Consider the following 20,393-nt stretch of genomic DNA (forward strand, 5'->3'; position numbering starts at 1 on the left):
AGCTGGGGCTGAGATTCCTACCACGACACCTCTCTCTTGCGAAGGGACTGCCCAGTGTAGTACCCTTGAACAGCGCACAAACGGATGTAGATTATCAGTCAAAATGCGAAAATCGCTGGAGACCCCCAAGGATTCCGGGGCCCCGCCCAGAAGTCCTCGAGGGACCGGCCTGCGCTGTGCACGCCGGGAGTTGCAGTCCCCACCTCTCTTTCTGTGAGCCTAGCCCCGACGCGCGAGCGCCCCTAGCGGCTCTCGAGCTCCGGTAGGCGCAGCGCCTACGGACGCGAGGAGCGTTTCCTAGCAACAGGGGAGCGGCAACGTCACAGCCGCGGGTTCTGAACGCTGCTACCCTCAGTAGGGCTGCGGAGTGCACCTTCAGTCTCCTGCCTGCGGGAGCGAGCGCTGCTCACCGTGATCTGTCGTACTTCGTCTGTCCTTACCCGCCTTATCCAGCCCCAGGTCGCTGACAGCACCGTCCCCAGAGCCTTCGTCTCTCAGGCCCCGGCCGGAGGCTGGAGGCCGCCCTCCCGGCTCTTGACCCCGGCGCCCGCGGAGCCCACCGCCCGCAGCGTCGGTGGGACGATGCTGGAGTCCATTCGCGTGACCGGTGAGTGCCGGCAAGGGCTGGCTTCTAGGCTGGCAGGGGCGGCCCAGGTCTGCCTGGCAGCTTGCAGCGGGTGCCGGGAGGGCCAGGGTCCCAACAGCCAAGGCCGCGGTAACGGTAGATGCGGGCTCCGCGCGGGGCGCTCAACCAGTCGCCAGGGACCCTGCAGGGACGGAGGTGCTCGGGGAACCTGTGCTGGGGGTGGGAAATCGGCCCCCTTTCCTTTTGTAGCCTATTAATCAGTAAGCACTTGCTGTGGAATCCAGTGAAAGGACTTCTAACACACAGATTACTGGCCCTACAAATGTACAGTCTCACACACATTGTTAAATTCTATTTCAAAACATTAGGTAGGTAGTTAGACATTATAATGTTTCAGGATCTAATTTTCTAGTGTTCATAAAAATCAGAGCTAACCAAAAGAATACATCTCTATATCAGTTTTATACTGCTTATTTGTGTTTGTGCTTTTATCAAAACGTCAGTAGGGCGTTTTGAGTTTCTATTTTTAACAGGTCACTTTGTTATGTACTGTGCCAAGTGCAAAAAATGGGTATTCAGACCCCAGGTAAGAAAGTCTACTTGCCTTCTTTATTTAAAAAAAATAACGATGGATATTAATCTTTTAAAATGATCTTACACAACATTAGAATGATTTTCTAGGCCATGTTCCAAGCGTTTGATTCTGTATGTGTAACATTTCTGCAAACAGGGCCTGTGGTAATCCAGTATTAAGATGAAGAACAGAGGAAAAGGAAATGCCTAATTCTAACACCAGTGTCAAAATAAGGCCAGAATTTTTCACTTTAAGTCATTGCCGTACCTAACAGACCATTTTTCTGTGAATTTTTAAATTGTAAAACTAAGTTCCTTTCCAAATATTTATGATCCCAATTTTATACTATTCTAGTTCATGTTCCATGAACAAAATATGGAGCCAGTTTTGTTCAGTCATAACATTGCTGTGATATTTCATTGGTGACAGGAAGCATAGACTACTAGTTACAGGATCTAAGAGGCAACTGAAACTGGCATTAGATTTTTTTAAATGTGACTTCTTGCAAATGCTATTCTCATCTTAAAAGACCATGAGAAATTTGAAAGCTACTTTAAAATACCATACCATCCTCTTGTCTTGCAGCAGGTGTCTCTCAGCCTTGGCACTAGTAACATTGAATTAATGATAGTTGTTGTTGGGGCTCATCCTGTGTGTTGTAGAATGTTTAGCAGCAACCCTGGCCTCTATCCACTAGATGCCCAGATCAGTACCCTCCCTCAACTCAGGGTGACAACCAAAACTGTCTTCAGACTTTGTCAAATGTCCCCTGCAGCGCAAAAGTACACTACCACCACCTCCACATTTGAGAACAGTGGCCTTTACATAGTTAGAGTCTGTCAAATGAAGGTTATTAGATAATGAGTTAGAAGTAAAATTAAAATAATTTCCCCAAAGTGTAACCATCATCCTGGAGAGAGAATACAAGTATGATAGTATTAGAAAGTGAATGTTCTGACCGACTAGTCAGCAATGCACTGTGGACCTCCTGGGTTTTTTTGTGATATGCAGAATCGGAAGTTTAAGGAGAGATACTTGATCAAATAGTAAACACAGTCCTCTTGCTTCAACTCCCTTCCCATAATTTAATGGCAATATACATATCAATCTAACTCTGCACGCTGACTACCTTGAGATAGACAATTTGGCAGTGAATCTCTAGTTTGTTAAAGTTTCAAATAGGAATTTGAGAAAATTCAAGCCTCACATGAACAAGTTTTTATAAATAATTGACCAAGTAGCTTTTCAAAATAGTCTTTCCATTTCCCAAAAGAAATGGAAAATAGTCATTTTTTGACTAGTTAAAATGGTAGTTTTAGCACCCTGTGCCCAGCATTTCGTCGCCGTATACAAAACTCCGATTTGGATGGCTGGAGCTTTATGAAGAGAATTTAGCTGAACACATGCCACGCCCCCCCCACACTATTCCCTCACTATTTATCGATGCTGAAGAAGCCCCTGTTCGCCTGGTTAACAGAAAACCCTAGTTATTTGTGGTGAGAGTGCTGATGGAAATGTGGGGTTTCTTTTTTCAGCTTTAAAATAACTATAAATATAGAAGAAACTGGTTTTTTAAAAAATTTGAGAACTGAAGCAATGAAGTGTTTTGAAATCACTTCCTATATAGTATCTTACCTACTTCTGACTTATTGGTCACGATTTAATGTAATGTGAATATGATCTCCTGGTGTGACTGCCGACTGCAGAACTAACATAAGGAGGGTGTGTATGCTATACATGCTGTTTAAAATGAAATCAAGTCAGAAAAGGTTTTTGTGCCTCTCCATGTCTTTTTTAAAGAAGACAGTTTATTACACTAAAACTAGAACAAAATATTGGTTCTTGAATGTAGACTTAATTACTTAGTGTTAAATTTACCTTGGAAATCTAAATTGAACAATTCTAAGTATTTTTCCATTTATATTATTTCATGGAGTATCTCCGTGGGACCCGAATGTAGTATTGAAGTCAGCGATGACACATCATTAATGCAGGCTGCTCTCTATCGTACAAACCAGCACCACTCTTCTCAGCAACTGCACGTGTGATCACCACTTTGTTCCTTGCACCAATAACATGACGTACGCAGTTTATTATCCCATTTTATAGAGAAGAAATCCCAGCACAACGAAATGCAATAACTTCGTTAAGATCACAGCTATTTATAGGTAGTCAAGGTTCAGAGCAGAGGGGCCCACGCCCACGCCCATGTTCTCAGCCGCTGGGAAGCTGCAGCATGGCCGCAGGGACCAAGTGCTGACTGAGGCCGTACAGCTCGGCAGGAAGGTCTCACTTGACAGCAGTAGTATGATCTGGTAGTGTACTCAAGTCAGCGTTAAGTCTGTACCCTGGGCAAGTCTATGAACTTCGGTCTGGAAGGGTCATACTTCACTCTAACATTGTTTTCAAAACAGAAAAGACGACACCTAGCTCATTGAATGAGTAGCAAAGTGCTGTCAGAAGCCATGTAAGATTATGTTAACTAATGATGTCTTACTACCCATTTTTTTGTACACGATATAAGAAATGATTGATGAGTCACTGCATAATGAAGCTCCTTTGGAGCAAAGGCAAATGTTTAAAAACACTGAGACCAAAGCTTCCTTGAGGTCGGAGTTTGGCCCTGTGGGGTGGAGATGCCTGTGCACAGAGCCCCTGCCTGTCCTGCAATGGTAGAAGCCCCTCCACAATTAAAGCTTGTTTTCAGCATCACCAGTTGTCTATTTTTTGTGCCGTCCTGGTATGATTTGCTTCTCAGTCCTCAGCATCCAGATCTAGTGTTGTTTTTCTCCTCTCAGTTATTCTCTTCCCTTTGCCACCCTCTGGACGCCTTTTCGTGAGCAGAGCAGTGAGCAGAAGCAGCCACCGCACCCCCCTCCCCGTACTGGGCCGTGTACTTTCAGGGTTGGGGGAGGCCATCCTGCCAGCAGAGGGAAGACAGCAGCCATGGCCAGTGCTTTCCAGAGCCTCCCAGAAAAGGTTTCCTGAACAAGGGATGGTTGAACGGAAGGATGAGTGCAAATGGGTCTGACAGAGAAGGGAGGGAAGAACTCGCCAAACAAGGGGCCAGTGCAAAGAGGGGCCTTGCCTGGGGAGGGGCCTGTGAGGGACCGAGAAGTGAAGGGGAGCAGGAGCCGACTGACCACGGGAACACTGTGTGGGATGCAGCCCGAGAGGCAGAGCCACCGGCTGGAGGGACCTCGGGTGCGTGGTTCTGTGTTCATCCTAAACGGAAAACTGTGGGGAAGTATGTTCTCTGGTACACGCAGCCTCGTTTTAGACAGCACTTAATGCTGGTTTTAACCCCCAGCATTGCTTTCTGGCATTACAGAATGCCCTGTATGTTTCTAACTGTACAAAAGACCAGCCAGTAGTTTCTGACCAAAAACCAACCATGTCACATTGTGACAAATCAGTATTACTGACAGAGCAACAACGAGGTACTCCTAGCTGGGACTGTGGCATTTTTAGGAACCCTGAAATACAGCTGTGTTTCTCAGTTCCTGAGTTACAATAGCAGAATCTGTCCATCTCTTGTTTTGTAGCTTACTGTTGAGAAACTATAGTGGGGGACTGTTGAATTTAGAGATGATAAATTAATAGTTTATCTATTATAAGGCAGACAGTGGGCAATCTGTTTTCAAAGATACTACTTTTTTATGAACCATTTTTAAAAATCAAGGTGTAACTCCCATCTATTAAGGCTAACCAGTCTTAAATGGCTAGCCTGATGAATCGGTATGTATGCAACCACTCCCAGAACAAGAGGTGGGATGTCTCCCACACTCACCCTGGGACCTCCTCTGAGGTCACTTAGAGATGACCCCTATTCTGGCTTCTAATACCATGCATCAGTTTTTCCTAATTTGGAACTACATATAAATGGAATTATATAGTATGTACTCTTTTGATGTGGTTTTGTTTGCTCGGTATTGTCTGTGAGATTCATCTAGATTGTTGCTTGCAACCTCAGTTCTTTTTCATTGCAATGCACTATTCTATTGTATAAATACACCACAATTTAGTTGTCATCCTTTCTGCTGATTGAGAGTATGTCATTGGAGTTTTAAGAGATGATGAACTACTCTTGATAAAAGTATCTTCTTCAGGGATGATTTTGTTCTGACTTTTCTTCTGTTTGTAATCAAGCAACCTGTTGTTTTTGGTGTAAAGTAACCCCAGGTTCTCAGCTTTCATAAGTGTTAGCGAACCACATAAAATCGCCACCTCGTGGGTCAAAACAGGTTAAATGGTATTTTCCACTCCGTTTTGTTTCTGGTGATGTAATCTTTCTTTCAGCCTGGGACCTTGTGACTTCTGTGAAACCTCCCCTATTCACTGCGGTGAAAGGCTGAGAGTTTCGGGCGCAGTGCTCCCCACTCTCCATTCCTTCAGCCCTGGAGCTGGAGGCCTGATGGGCCCAGAGATTGGGCTCCTCTTACAGAGAGGTCACTGAAAGAGGGGGGGACGGGAGCCAGGCGTCTGCTGCCCTCGGCTCCTGTGCCAGGTACAGGCGGAGGCTGCATTGTGGTGGCAATTTCAGCCTGCTCGCCCAGTTGCTGGACCATTCTGAGTACCGATTTTAATGTAATATTTCCCCCGTTTGCCTCAGTATGGGTAATCACGTTGGGGTGAATATTTTCTTTGATTAGCAAGTCGTGTTCATTTACTCCGAGGCTCCAGTGGAGTGGCTTGCTGATGCCTAAAATGTCACATTATATAGTGTGACATTTTAACATGAGAAAGTATGAATTTTAGTTACCTTATTACTTTACTGAAGTAAAATGGGTTACACTTCCCCCAAAGAAGTCTACTCATGCTTTAAAAAAGTTTTCATTTGTTCAGGAAAACAGAGTTAGGATAGGATGTTCTTCAGTGAGACCTTCTTTACCGGGCTTTGCTTATGTTTTTTTTTTTAATTTATTTTTTTATTGATTATGCCATTACAGTTGTTCTATTCCCCCCTTCATTCCCCTCTACCCTTCCCCCCGTCCCCACCATTACCCCCCCCTTTAGTTTATGACCATGTGTCTCAAGTTCTTTAGATTCTGTATTTCCCATATTATTCTTGCCCCCCCATCTATTTTCTGTCTACTGTCTATGCTACTTATTTTCTGTACCTTCTCCCCCCTTCTCCTCTTCCCACTCCCCCTGTTGCTAACCCTCCTTGAGATCTTCATTTCTATGTTTCCACTCCTGATCTAGCTGTCCTTTTAGTTTGCTTTTGTTTTAGGTGTGGTTGTTAATAACTGTGACTTTGTTGTCCTTTCACTGTTCATGTTTCTTTAACTTCTTTTTCTTAGGTAAGTCCCTTTAACATTTCATATAATAAGGGCTTGGTGATGATGAACTCCTTGAATTTGATCTTATCTGAGAAGCACTTTATCTGTCCTTCCATTCTAAATGAAAGCTTTGCTGGCTAGAGCCATCTTGGTTTTAGGTCTTTGGATTTCATGACTTGGAATACCTCTTTCCAGCCCCTTCTTGCCTGTAAGGTCTCTTTTGAGAAATCAACTGACAGTCTGATTGGAACTCCTTTGTAGGTGACTGTCCCCTTGTCTCTTGCTGCTTCTAGGATTCTCTCCTTCATTTTAATTTTGGCTAATATAATGATGATGTGCCTTGGTGTGTTTCTTCTTGGGTCCAACTTCTTTGGGACTCTGAGCTTCCTGGATTTCCTGGAAGTCTATTTCCTTTGCCAGATTGGGGAAATTCTCCTTTATTATGTGTTCAAATAAGTTTTCCACTGGTGGCTGTGCCTTTCCCCCTTCTGGTACCCCTATAATTCGGATGTTGGAGCGTTTAAAGATGTCCTGGAGGTTCCTAAGACTCTCCTCATTTTTTTTGAATTCTTGCTTCCTGACTCTTTTCTGTTTGGCCATTATTTGCTTTCTTCTGGTCCACTCCATTGTTTTGAGTCCCAGTTTCCTTTTCATCGCTATCGGTTTCCTGTACAATACCATTCATTTAATTAGTTTCGCCTTCATATGTTTCTCTAATTTGTGGCTATAATCAACCAGTTCTGTGAGGATCCTGATCACCAGTGTTTTAAACTGTGCGTCTGAGAGTTTTGCTATTTCTTCATCACTTAGATTTATAGGCTCTGGGGCCTTGAGATCTTCTTGAGCCATTTTTGGTCTGTTCGGGCCTGTTAAGTATGAAGAGCGGAGCCTTGGATTCCCAGGTCACTGGGTTATGACGCTGTATGTGGAGGCGGGGTCAGAGCAGGGAAATGGCTGCACCCTCCGCTGCCGCTGGCAGGGACCCAGGTCCAATCGCCCACTCCTTCGCTTGTCTATCGACACACACGAATGCGCGACCACAGTCAACCCGCTGCCCTGCTCCCTTGCTGTTTCCCTGAGGTCGCTTGCTGAGTTGCCCACCAGGTCCAACCCCACACCTGCGATCCGTGCGCCTGAGTCTGTCTGACCGAGTTTTCCTGTGCTACCCCGCTCTGCCAGCTGCTGGTTTCGCCCCTCTTACCGGTCAGGCTGAAGAATTTGTTGTTAACAGACTTCCGAAAAGTTCAATTTTCTGTGTTCTGGCTGTGTTTTCTGTTGCTAATATTCAGTTGTCTCTAAACTTGGTTGTGTGAGAAAGCACGGCATCTCCACCTATGCCTCCATCTTGGCGGAATTCCCCTGCTTATGTTTTTATACAGGTTTAAAAGCCATTTTAATCTTAAACAGTAATATTTAAAAATCACAAAATAACTTTCAGGGTCTCTAATTCTTTTCATATAACTGAAAATAAGGTTAGCATGACGACTATGGGGATGAATTAACACCCTTCCCGTGTGCGTATTTGAAGGAGCCCTGCGTTTGCAGGCCTCAGGGGACAGCAGCCTCTGGCAGCAGTGGCATTTGTTAGAGGAAGCAGCACCCCAGGCCCTCCCACACTTGACCCCCTGCAGGCGGACGGAGCTGTGGAGGGACTGAGGCCGAGCCCCTAGGTAGATGATGAGCAAGTGAGCTGAAGTGCAGGCGGCACCCCCTGGGGGGCAGGCTCTGTTGCAAGCTGTCACCTCTCTCCCTGCCCAACCCCCTCCTCCAGGGTTTTGGCAGATGGTGTCGGACTTTCTGAAAGTGTCCTGAAGTGTAGCTTGTCCTGGTGGGACGCAGTGTTGAGTTTAGAGGTCACCGGTGCTTGATGACAGAAGAGCTCTGTGAGGTCACCTCTTTGGTCATAGAGCTACTGAGTGTTAGGAACCAAAGAAAGCATTTTTCCATTGAATGTTCATTAAAAAAAACAACACAAACAGTAACAAACCGTGAAAACTAGGCATTCCTCGGGGTAGTCTTTCTTATTCATTGATGTTAATTTGTGGTCATTTCCCTGCTTTTCCTTGTGAAGACCCAGTGAGAAAACCTGGTGACCTCCTCTTACCTCCCTGGCCGTGTCTAGCCCTCACCCGGCTCCTCTGGGTTTGGGACACCCTGTTCTTATCTCAGTTCTCCTGCTCTTTCCCTTTCCACGTGCATCTCGGCCTTCCTCTCACTGCCACCTCTGGTCTTTTCTGGACGCTGACGTCATACGTGGGCACCTGGGCCGCAGCCTGAGTTCTGGAGCTCCTCAGCCTGTGTCCGTCCAGCCCCAGGCCTATCAGTTGGCAACACTGCCTCTGAAACCCCGAGGAACTGGGACCCACCTGCCCACCTGCAGTGGAAGTTTTGTTTGTTCTGTTTGTGTTTGGCTGGTCTTTAACTCGTCTTGAATGGCTTCTTTGTGCAGTCAGCCTTCAACCTGACCCCCGTGCAGTCTAACTCCTACTTCTCACCTCTCAGTGAGGATAGGTAGTAGCCAGTTCATTTAACCCTGCAAGTTACATCGTCTTTTAGACACCAGAATTCAAGTTTCACGTGTTGGCCTAGGAAATGTTATGTAGAAGGACTTTTCAGTACCTTAGATACATAGATTACTGTTAGTCATTTCCAATCTGGTACTGTCTCTTTAGCCTAAGCCCTGTGACTTCTGGGCTTTGCAGACCTACATCTAGAACAGGGCTCTCTCCCTTGGCACTACTTTAGATGGATGCTTTTGTTGTGGGAGCTGTCCTGTTTATCGAAGGGTGTCTAACATCATCCCCACAAGATGCCTGCAGGAGCGCTCCCTAGTGGTGACACCAGCACGTCTGCAGACACTGCCAGTTGTCCCCTGCAGTGGAGGTTTGCCTCTGGTTGAGAACTGTGGATTGAGGGTCTTCCCCTTTACAGCTCTGCTTGTGTGGTGATCTCATATAAATATAAAATGGTCCCAGCACTACTAACCCCGTTCATCCACAGTGTCTGGAGAGTGGCATAGGGTCGTGCCGTTCACTCAGTGTACATTCACTGAATGTCTACCAGATACGATGCCAAATGTTGGCAAGAAAGAGGAGAATCATACATGGTCCTGGTACCTGTCTTCCTACATCAGTTATGCAGACCACCATGTCTTACTGGGTTGCCTGTTCTGGGCACCGTGAGCGTAGCCAGTTTAGCACTGAATGTCTGTTGGCAACTGACTGAGTGACCACATATAAGAGAATGAGCGTGGACTTGGTAACCAGACACACCTGCATTCAAACCATAGTTTGCTCTTTAGCACTTGCTTGCCGTATATCCTGGAGCCAGTTACTTAGCATCTCTGAGGTATAAGTGGTATAACACAAACGGTTTTGGGTGAAATCCCAAACTCATAAGTGTGTCAACAAATGGTGGCTGCTCTCGTTGTTGGTATTATTTATTACTCCTTATTGTAGGAAGGATCCCTGAACTTGTAATCTTGAATGACAGATGTATGTGGATAAATAACTTTCAAAAAATTAAATTAAAATAAATTGTCTCTTTCTTGGCAAGGCAGGCACTCATCCAACTCAGCTAGCATTGAACTTGCCTCAGTAGTAGGAGTCAAGGATTGAGGGCCTGAGGCATAACAGTCCATAAGAATTGGAAAAGAGAACTGCTTGAGAATCATGATTTGTTGCTTTTGCAGAAAGGATTCAGAATAGATTTATGAGCCTATTTGGTCAGAGTTCTAGATAGGACCTAGCTGGAGTCAAGCTCAGATGAGCAGGATTTAAGGCAAACTCAGACACTTGGCGAGTTTGGAATTAAATCTGAAAGCTCTTAGGGGTCTACCCGAAATCTTCTCACCTGTTCCTCTTCACATTGCTCTCATCCTTCTCCGAAGTCTCAGTTATATCTTCTGTCTTTCACATTTAAATTTCTTACTGCTGTACCTTGTAGCAGTATTTAGAGCTTCATAGAACTGCCTTGCCTTCAGAGCCAGATTAGAAGTTGGCTGGAGGCAGGAACAATGTATTGGTACAGATGTTTCTCAGAGGCTTCTGCCTAGTTAGTAGTATTCTGTGTCTGCAGATGTGCTGTGTTTGTGGAATGAAAGAATGCAAATCGGGTCTCACAGCAACACAAGAGGAGCAACATATCAAGTGATCCTTATTTCTTTAAACCACATGTGAGATCTAAAGATGAAGTTGACTTCTCCTTAATTTGTTATTTGATATACTGGTAGCTATGTAATAGTAATTATAATTTTTTTCAGACATGGCAAGAAAAATACCTTGACTTTCTTTAACCTTAACCTATAGCCTAGAGTTAAGAAGATTAACCAATTAATATTGAGTGATATTGCTAAATTATTCTTGAACACACATATCATTTATTTAATATTAAAAGTGGCTTTTCAGATCAATAAGGCAGTGTTATCCTTTGTTTACTGATGGTCACTTTATATAAACTATCAGATTTCAAGGCTGTATTGGCTTTGAAAGTGCCTTGGAATTTACTTTGTTGTTGGTAATAACGTTTACTTTGATGTTGGAAACTGTATCCTTTTATGAAATCCACATTCTTTGGTAAAATTGAGTATTTAGATTATTTATGTGTATTATCTCACATCTATATTAAATTTTGGTCATCTAAATGGCTTGAAACTGTGAACTCTTGTAGGTAATTTAGCATATAAACACCCAAATGGAAGTGACCATGTTTAGCATGCCTGAAGTTTCATAATATATCCTTTTAATACTTAAAATGTCTTTTCTAAAGATCGTTGCAAAATTGTCAAGTTCACACAACCTCCAGGAATAGTTATAATAAGCAATTCACTTCATCTGGTATCCTTGTTATTTTGTTTTGATTTTGTTTACTAACACAGAAAAGCTTCACTGGCCTGAGCAAGAACTGGCTAAGAAGTCCGTTCTACATGCGGAAGAGCCATTGATCACTGACAGCAAAAAAAGCGGCCTACGTTTGCCTCCCGGGATACTAAAGGACATTTTCACCACTGGAACCAGTAGTTACAATGTCCTCCTACAGAGCAAAGAGGAGAAGAAGCATCACTCACAAAAGCAATCTTCATCGACCTGCTCCAAACGATGTAGAAAGCCCAGCAAGTCTCCCAGCTCTTCTCGTAGTAACGATCTTCGCAAGATGAAAACCCCAGCGCCTGGGATGAGCGGTGGCACCTGGTACTGCCTAGAGAGGCAGCCTGCGGTTTTTGCCACTAGTCCAGTGTCAAGTCCTACGAAGTTCACACATGCTATTTCTGTTACAGGGAACAGCATAGTACTGCCACCGAAATCCAAGGTCAAGCGACACCATTTCTCTACTCTTTCAAAGCCAAAGCCACAGCTGCAGCCTCAGCTGTCTAGAAGTTTTGAAAAAGGAGATGACTTTTCTGGAAAGAAATTTTGTATACTGACTGCTATAAAGCCCACCAATTTGGAGAAGGAAAAGCTGAGATTCTTCAAGTCTGACTACACCTACAATCCCCAGTTCGAATATGCTAACCCTTCTCTGCCCAGCGTGTTAGCCAAGCACAGCAACGTATCTGACCGGTTTCTTAAGCAGGTAAAATGCTGCTTCTGCAGTGGTATCATGTGTTTCTGTAGCTAAAGCCATTATTTGCAATCATATCAAAAGAAAAAATATTTTAAGGTATTTAAAAATACTCTAATTGTTTACATGTTATAGTTAACTTCCACCCAGGACATGTCTACATGTGATAAGAAATTTCTAGGTAAGTGGCATAGCCTTTGGTAAACTGCTTTGCATTAATCAAACTCTATAAAGAATCTGCTTTCGAGACTTTGTGGCAGGAAGACAGTTTGTCAGGAAAAATGCTTCAGGGCCTGGCTCCAGGCTTGCACTCGGGAGTCCAGACGTGTGGCCGCTCCACGTGGCTCTGAGCGCCTCCGGTGGCGCGTCTCCTGGTGTTGCGTCCCCAGCTCGCTTCGGCCCCCCGTGGGCATTTTGGGGACTAAGACTTGATACTTGCCCATCATGGGGGGCGACTTTGCCCTCATGTTCCCCCGTCCACCACGGATGAAAGTAACATTACCAAGACATGATCTGCTTGGGGAGGAGAAGTGGCCAATTCCTCAGAAAGGCCAGGAACCCCTTCCTCCAGGGTCTTTCATTGGGTTGTAATACACAGGAATACAGGGCAGCAAGGACCAAACAATAGATAACATTTCAAAGAAATCTGAGGGCTTAGTCTGAGTCAGAGTCTGTCAGGAAGGGGGTTGCAGAACCTTTGGGAGACATACTCATTTCCTGCTTAGACACTTATCATGAATGAAAGCACTCTTAGCAAAGCAGGTTTCACAGGATTTTTAGGAATTCTTTCTGATGCCAGATTTCTCCCCGGATACCGCTCTAGCAAGGCAAGGAGCTGCACCCCTCCACATCAGGTTTTCAGGCTTAAGTGGATTAGAGCCAGGAAGCACTTCTCCCAGAGGACATGGGGACTCGAGCTATGTCACATAGCTGGGGGGCAAGGGTCATTGTTCCCTCTTTGTTGCAGCCCCCCGAGTGCTTCCATGATGGTCTCCCAAGTGATCGAGTCTGGCTTAGGTTGCCCCTCGCTGTGAGGAGTCTTACCTGTCTCTGACTTCCGACCGTGCTTTGGGGGCAGGGAGAGGAAACTGAGGCAGCATTCGCTATCGGAGACAAGCTTTGTCTCCTGTGGTTCTCATTCTGGAGGTCGCTCACTTATCCTTAGCCACGGCGGGTAGTTACAATTCCTGAAACCAGGCAGAGCGGTCCCCAACAGCCCATGAACTTTTAGTGCTTTCTTAACATAGTTAATCATCAAGCAAATATTCAGGCACTCATTTAAAGAAGAAAATAATGAAAAGTTAGAAGTTATCTTTAAGTTTAACGAATCATATGTGAGTGATATGAGATACACTGTCCAGATTGCTCACTATAGACACATGGCGCATAGTTTTGATCGAGAAACGTCAAAATCTGCTTGCTGTTTTGAGGAGAAATCGGCCGGTGTTTACCTGCAGGGCACAGTGTGGAGATTGCAAAGGCAGGCTGCATTCAGTTACATCAGCTCTGTGCAGGCTTTGTGATACAGTCCACTGTGGCTCTGTCAGGACCGAGGTCCGTGGGGAGTCGGGGCGACTCTGCGTGGCTCTGTGTGCCGTGCAGCGAGCCCTGTTTCAGTGGTTTTGCTACAGTAAGTTCTTTGGGTTTGTGGCCAGCAGATTTGGTCTTATTATAAATGACATGGAAAGTGACCAGTCTTTTTTTTTTTGTGACCAGTCTTTTTAAACCATAGTTAAAGCTTATTTTAATATTAATGTAATTTTAATGCTGTCATTAGTTTCCCTTTGCTAGAAGAAACCTACTGCATCTTTTTTTTAGTGGGCAATCACTTTTTATTTAAATGTGCTGAGACAGTGCTAAACATTAATTTAAAAAGTCAGCTATTGTTTTTTATTCCGATCTGGCAATTATTTTGTGATTCTTTTTGGTGGTAATTACAATTGATTGAACAAGGACTTACTTGAAATGTATGATAATTATTAAAACACTGCTTGTTTCCCTCCTTTGTGCTGAAAGAAGTGGCTGAGATTTACTCACCAGTCCTCTGCAGTCAGGAATCCTACCCCAACCCCTGCCCTGCCTGCTGGGAGAGGTTTCCCACCGTTAGATCCAGCGCGCGCTCTCTCCTTTCTCTGGGGGGCAATTAGGAGGCATGGGCATCCCCACTGACTGAGAATTGGCACTCCCCGCCCTGTGGCTCTGCAGTCTGTATTTCAACCCAATTCCAGCCTGGGAGATAGAGCCTACACTCGGGTTGCTTGAGACTTCTAAGTAGCACCAGCAGTCCTGGCAGGCTGGTACTTCCAGTGCCGCCATTTAGGAGCATGCTCTCGACGAATGCCAAGTGTCCAGCGCAAACCACGGTCACCAGATAAAGGAGATGGATCAGAGCAAGGATGCCCTAAGATACGTAAGTTCCCGCCCGGCATCTCAGGGAATTGCGACATGATGTCATGCATCCCCCCACCCCAGCCATGAGGCTACGGCAGCAGCTGCAGACCAGCATCAGGATTCAGACATGTGCTGTGTGGGGGAGCTGGGGGCCCAGCAGCTGCACTCTCGAGGCCTTGCCGTCCACCCCCGGCCAGCAGTCTCCTGGGTTTCAGGGTCTGGGCCCTGCTAAGGCAGGCAGTCTGTCCTGTTGTTGGAGAGTGACCGTGGTCCTCCTCGGGGCACAGGTGGGCAGCACAGTGCTGCACTTCCCAGGGGCAGGCGAGCCTACCACAGTGAAACACAGGCAGTGTCGGACGCAGTCGTCCCAGTTGGGGTCCCGTCAGTGTCAAGCAGTTTCAGGACTCAGTTTTTCTGGTCCAGGTATTCGTCCCTCGGGAGGCCCCCGGGCCCTGGAGGGAGCACGTGGCATCCAGCACGGGCGGCAAGGCTGGACATAACTCCAGGGGGCTCTGCTGAACCCCGCTCGGCCCTTGCTGGCATCTCTGGGGGTCCTCAGGTATGTTTCCACGTGGGAGAAACTAAAACTGTCCCTTTTCTGCAGCTGTGGGCCTCTGAGGAAAGAGTGCAGAGGTCCTGGGGACTGCAGGAACAGGGTGTGGGGTGAGCGAGCACTCGCTGCGCGCCGTCCAGGGCCAGGGGGTCAGCAGCAGACCCTTGGGTGGGGCTCCTGAGCAGTAAAGTGGCCACCAGCATACTTTCTGCCGTACTTCCTGGTGGCCGACCATCCCAGGCAACCCCAGTACGAAATCCGTGTGGCCTTGGACCCGGCTTATACAAAGCAGAGTGCGAACAAGATGAAAGTGAGAGCTGGGAAGGGTCTTCTTTTGGGAAGACCAGAAGAAGCTTCCCAGTGGAAGCTTGAAGACAAGCATGTCCTCCCTGGTTCGGTGCCCACCCTCATCCCTCAGCTACAGCTGCGGTCGCAGCTCAGGGCTCCGTGTGAACTAGTGCTGTGGGAAGAGTGGCAAGGTCAGAGCTGGGCTCCTTGTCTGCACACCGAGTGAGTGTTTGAGAAAGTCAGGCATGGGGCTCCCCACAAAGGTTTTGCATAGTATCCAGGGGGCGATCTCTCTCCTCAGTCCCCTGGACTCTGCCGGAACAAAACAGAAACATCCTTTCGTTACCACTTCCATGATGTAGACTTCTCCCTGTCATCCCTGCCCCCAGCACCGCTTGTCACCTGTTTCCACTGTGCCTCACGGCCATGTACGCAATCCAGAATTTGCAAGTGGGTGAGACAAAATTACTTAGGTATCTTCAGATGAAACAAGATAATTGAAAATCGCTTTCAAAAATTCCTTCTACAGTGAAGTGTAGTATATCCAGTGTCATCCTATTCCTAAGACTGTAGCTTCCAAAATAAGCATCATTTGCCAATACACTTAGTTTTCAATGGCCCACAGTAGTGTAAGGAAACGCCTGCCGGGAGTACCTCGGATTATTCCCTGCTCCCTCCTGGAAGGACTGTCGCGAGGGCCCCCGCCAGCCAGAAGGAAGTGGCCGGGGTCAGCAGTGAGCAGGAAAGGCAGTGATGGAGGCAGACGCAGCGGCAGAGAAACCCCACCACGGTGACATGGAAAGGAGATTGCGGGGGAGGTGCTGTTTAATATCGAACACCTGTGTGAAAATAAACCACTGAACTGATTCATAAAGAAGGCAGCTTTCTGAACCTGTGGTTTGGTTCCGGGCATCACTGCGGGGGGTGGGGGGGTGCAGTCAGGAAAGATGAGGGGTTGGCACTGAGGCGGTCAGTGTGGAGGAAGTCAGGGGTCGCAGACGTGCAGGCGTGGGGAGAGATGGGTATGGCTGCAAAAATGTCATACCTCAAACGCAATGAAGTATTTTTTTAATTTTTATTTATTTACCTTTAGAAGGGAAGGAGAGAAATATCAATGTGTGGTTGCTTCTGGTGCATCCCCTGCTGGGAACCGGCCTGCAGCCCAGGCATGTGCCCTGACGGGGAGTTGAACTGCAATCTTTTGGTTCACAGGCCCAAGCTCAATCCACTGAGCTACACCAGCCAGGGCCACAATGAAGTATTTTTATAAAATACAAAAATGCCATAATTGTATGGGATCCAAACATACTCTCAATAATAAAACTTTAAGAGCGACACATTCTCGATGTCTTCTAAAGATAGGCCCACGGGCAGAACAGCGGAGTGACGCCGCGAGCCGAGGAGGAGGCTGCAGGAAACAGCTGTGTTTTCAGGGTGTGTGATGGCTCCACAAGGCCATTTCCACCCCATCCAGGTCAGTTCAGAGTTAGGCGAGTACTCAATATTAATAGATTCTACAGCACCGAACTGAAGTAAAACGGCTCTGCTCCTGTAACGATAGTGTCCTGAACTTTTCTTTATTGCTTAAAGCTAATGGAGGTTAGCAGTTCCACACCAGTAAGGGTAACTTGGTAGAGTTACTGTGAACTCACAGAGACCTTTCTTTAAAACCGAGGGAAGGACAGGACCCTGACTTTGGCAGCGGCCCCTTCCTGCACTGAAACAGCGTAAGAACCGCACTGTATGGCGTGGCATTGCCCTTTTGTTTGCAGAGTTCAGGTATTCAAGATATGTGTCTAGGTGGACCGACTTCATTATGTTAGGAAATACATTCTGGTTTTTGTTTACCTAGTCAGCAGGTGTACGGTTAGGGTACCTGAAGGGTCACAGACTCAGACGCCTGTAAGGACCTGAGCAGGGGTCATCAGTGATCACAGAGAGCTGGCTGGGCACAGTCACAAACTGGAAACCAGACAGCAGTTAATCAGCAAGCACTCGGGTCTAGCTGCATGATGTGAGGGAGAAAAGTGAGCACCTGAATCTTCCAGGAAGTCTTCCAGTTTGTAAATGTGGATGGCTAATTCAGCCAAACAAACAGGCTGTCCGGAGCGAAGCAAACCCCTCAGTGGGCCACCTTCCTGCCTTGGGTCGCCAGTTTGCCACCTCGGATTCACTAGATGTGTTCAACGTAAATTCTGCTTTATTGGGACCAATGGTTAGCATAACAATGATTTTGAAATACGGTCCTCGGAAAACAGTGTCCTGCTTTTAGAGTTTATAGCATAAGTGAAATAGGTGACTTGTATTAAAACATGCATAATAAATACATGAAATTGTGTTGTATTCTAAAGCAAGACATGTTCATTTTTCATTTTTGATAGAAACAGCCTAATTGGAAATCCAATGCCGTCACTGATAGCAGGATATCTTGATGTAAAATTTAAGGCTAATTTTCAGTTGTGCTAGCATTGATGGTATTTTATCTCGATAGACTTCAAGTTGTCCAGACAATACTGAGCAAGACAACTGTGGCTGGTACCCCTCAGTGGACTGAGTGCAGCCTGGAAACCGAAAGGTCACTGGTTTGATTCCCCGTCAGGGCACATGCCTGGGTTGTGGGCCAGGTTTCCAGTTGGGGCACATGTGAGAGGCAACCAATCGATGTTTCTCTCCCTGTCTTCCTCCCTCCCTCACCCTCCCTCTAAAAATAAATAAATAACACCTTTAAAAAAGAGAGCAGGACAAAGCCAGCCTTCTTTAAATTCTGTCTCTCCCTAGGTGACAGTTTTCTGCTTAGCAAAATCAAACCTTTCACAGATATCCTAAAGATAAAGATTTTTCAAAAGATTGTTTTGAGTTTAGTACATTCCGAAGTAATTCTGTGTGTTAGATTGGAGAACTGGGGTGATTTCTTCACCTGAGTAGCAAGGAGGATTTTCTTACAGTCAGAATGGAGACACTCCATCAGATTGTCTGCTGTCCTGGGAGGGAGGTGCGACCTTGATGACTCACTGAAAGGACACTTTGTGGACCTGCCTTTGAAAACTTGCCTAAGTGCGTTCTCAGGTTCCTATCTGAACAGGGCATTTCTTATAAAGCAGCTTGAATATCGGCTTTAGTTCTTGTAGCTGGGAAAGGAGGACTGTGCAGTGTAAGCTGTTTATAAATGTCCTATCCTGGTGGCCATGTCCCTGTCACCTTCGTCAGTCTGCCCTCGGCCTGAGGGCACAGACACTGAGAAGGGGGTGGGGCTGCAGGTGACCTCTCCCTGTGCCCCGAGTTGTTTCTCTCGTTCCTTCACCGAAGGCCAACTTGGTGTCTTGGATCTGTTCGTTTCCTGGGTTCTGCTTATGTAGAATACAATTTTCTGAAATATTTTTGTTCTTTAGTTATGATCTGGTCATAGTATGCAGTCTGTTTTATAGAAAACTGAATTATTGGCAGAAGTACTCTTGCTGCAGTCTCCCCTGCGCCCCACACTGCTGGGGGTGTCTCTCTCAGGTGCAAATCTGGTCGCATCCCTTCCCTTCCTGAGACTGCAGGGCTCCTGGCAATGGAGTACAGCGCAACACACTTAGCATCGTGGCCTGCGGGCCTTTGCTCTTCTGTGCTCTGGCACTCGCTCGTATTTCCAAATCAGCTCTGTACTCGCACAGCGTCTTGTGCAGGTGACCTGGCACAGCATGTATGATGCCGTGACCATCCTTATTTCTTTATCGCCACCGCTGGACCGACCTCGTTGACAACGTGTGTGTAGTTTATTGCAGCTAGTCCCTGAATCTGGCCCAGTCCCTGACAGTAAATGAGTGAGTCCCCGTGCCTGTCTGGCCCCGGAACCCGGTATTACACTTTCTTTGGTTTGTGTTCAGTGTAAGCTTTGGACAGTACCGCTCCTTTCTGCCTGGAATGCCCTCTGTTTCCTCGAGTCCCCGCTTGTATTTACCTTCTCTGTGAGCTCAACACCTGACTCCACCTCCGTAAAGCACTGCTAATAAACACTGTTGATTCGTACGCCCTCTCTGCCAGTCTGATGGCTGGACGGGGATTTAGATTCTACAACGTGAAAGTGAGCAGAAGTGGCCATGAGTGGAAGGCGTCCATGGAGGTGGAGGGATGAATGAATGAAGGGTCCTCATTGGTGGGACTCTAGAAATTTAGCCTAGCACTCGATATACAACAGATTCTGGCTTGTGGCCCAAGGGTCATGTTCAGCCTGCATATATGTTTTTGGGGGTCAGCACAGTGTTTTTTTTTTTAAATATTGGAATATAAAGACTCCCTTGTATTGTCTTTCCGAGGTGTCTCGTGCTCAGCAGCTAAATTTACACCGTGGTTGCCACTTGCAGCTGGGGAGCCTGAGCAGGCGGCCAGGACACCAGTACCCTATTGGTGTGAGGGAGGTCCTGTGGTCCAGCTGAGTAACCCAAAATGCCTTCATCCTCGTGTGTGGCCAGGATGCAGTAGCCACTGCGGAAAAACTTCCTCAGTATTTGCTTTTCATGCTAAGAATCTCAAAGTACCAAAAAGATGTATGTCTGCATGTGTGCACTTCATACTTACTGAATCAAGCATTTTCCAACTGTTCGGAGGAATACTACGTAAGAAAGAGGGCCATATGAGTTGGAAAACACAAACTATTCATCTCCAAGGTCCTCCAAGCATAATATGACGAAGGCTTGGGAGAGTCTTGTTTCACTTGGTCTAACCCAGTGTTTTCCCAATGGCCATGGAACCTTTTAACAGTGCTGTCTCGCCAGCCACCTTCCCACCAGCAACAGGGTGGCGTGATCTCCGGGGTTCATGCCATATTTGGGGGGTGGGGCAGTTCTAGATGGCAGAGTCTGCTACAAAGGGGAGGGACGAAGGGAGGGTTGGGATTCGGTGGAGGTCAGACCAACTATCTTCAATTCTGAAATTAGAACCCAGCATTTAATCCTTTAAAACTTAAATACTGTACACAGTTATATGGGGAATAATTACAAAGTGCATTCACTATCTCTGCCCCCTCCCCCTCTCTCTCTTTCTCTGTCATTATATGTAATTTTGTCCTCACAGCAACCCTGCGAGGTAAGTAGGGCAAAGATTTCCATCTCCACTTTGCCAATGAAGAAACTAAACCCGAGAAAGGCAAATGACATGCCTAAGATCTCGCAGTCAGTA

General features: G+C 46.4%; 1 protein-coding gene across 2 annotated transcripts in view; it reads left to right on the forward strand.

Annotated features, from left to right (window-relative positions):
* Positions 1–325: 325 nt before the first annotated feature.
* Positions 326–20,393, forward strand: part of MATCAP2 (microtubule associated tyrosine carboxypeptidase 2) — a 30,041-nt gene continuing 9,973 nt past the window's right edge. The window contains exons 1-2 of one of the 2 annotated variants that reach the window (XM_037126603.2): positions 326–607; positions 11,319–12,013. In XM_037126603.2, coding sequence (XP_036982498.2) covers positions 583–607; positions 11,319–12,013 — 720 coding nt within the window. In that variant the 5' untranslated portion in view covers positions 326–582. The remainder of the gene's footprint in view (positions 608–11,318; positions 12,014–20,393) is intronic. The other variant, XM_037126604.2, reaches the window with a different exon arrangement.

This window comes from Artibeus jamaicensis, unplaced genomic scaffold (assembly GCF_021234435.1).
Source record: "Artibeus jamaicensis isolate MK-2021 breed Jamaican fruit bat unplaced genomic scaffold, CSHL_Jam_final contig_1016, whole genome shotgun sequence".
NCBI lineage: Eukaryota > Metazoa > Chordata > Mammalia > Chiroptera > Phyllostomidae > Artibeus > Artibeus jamaicensis.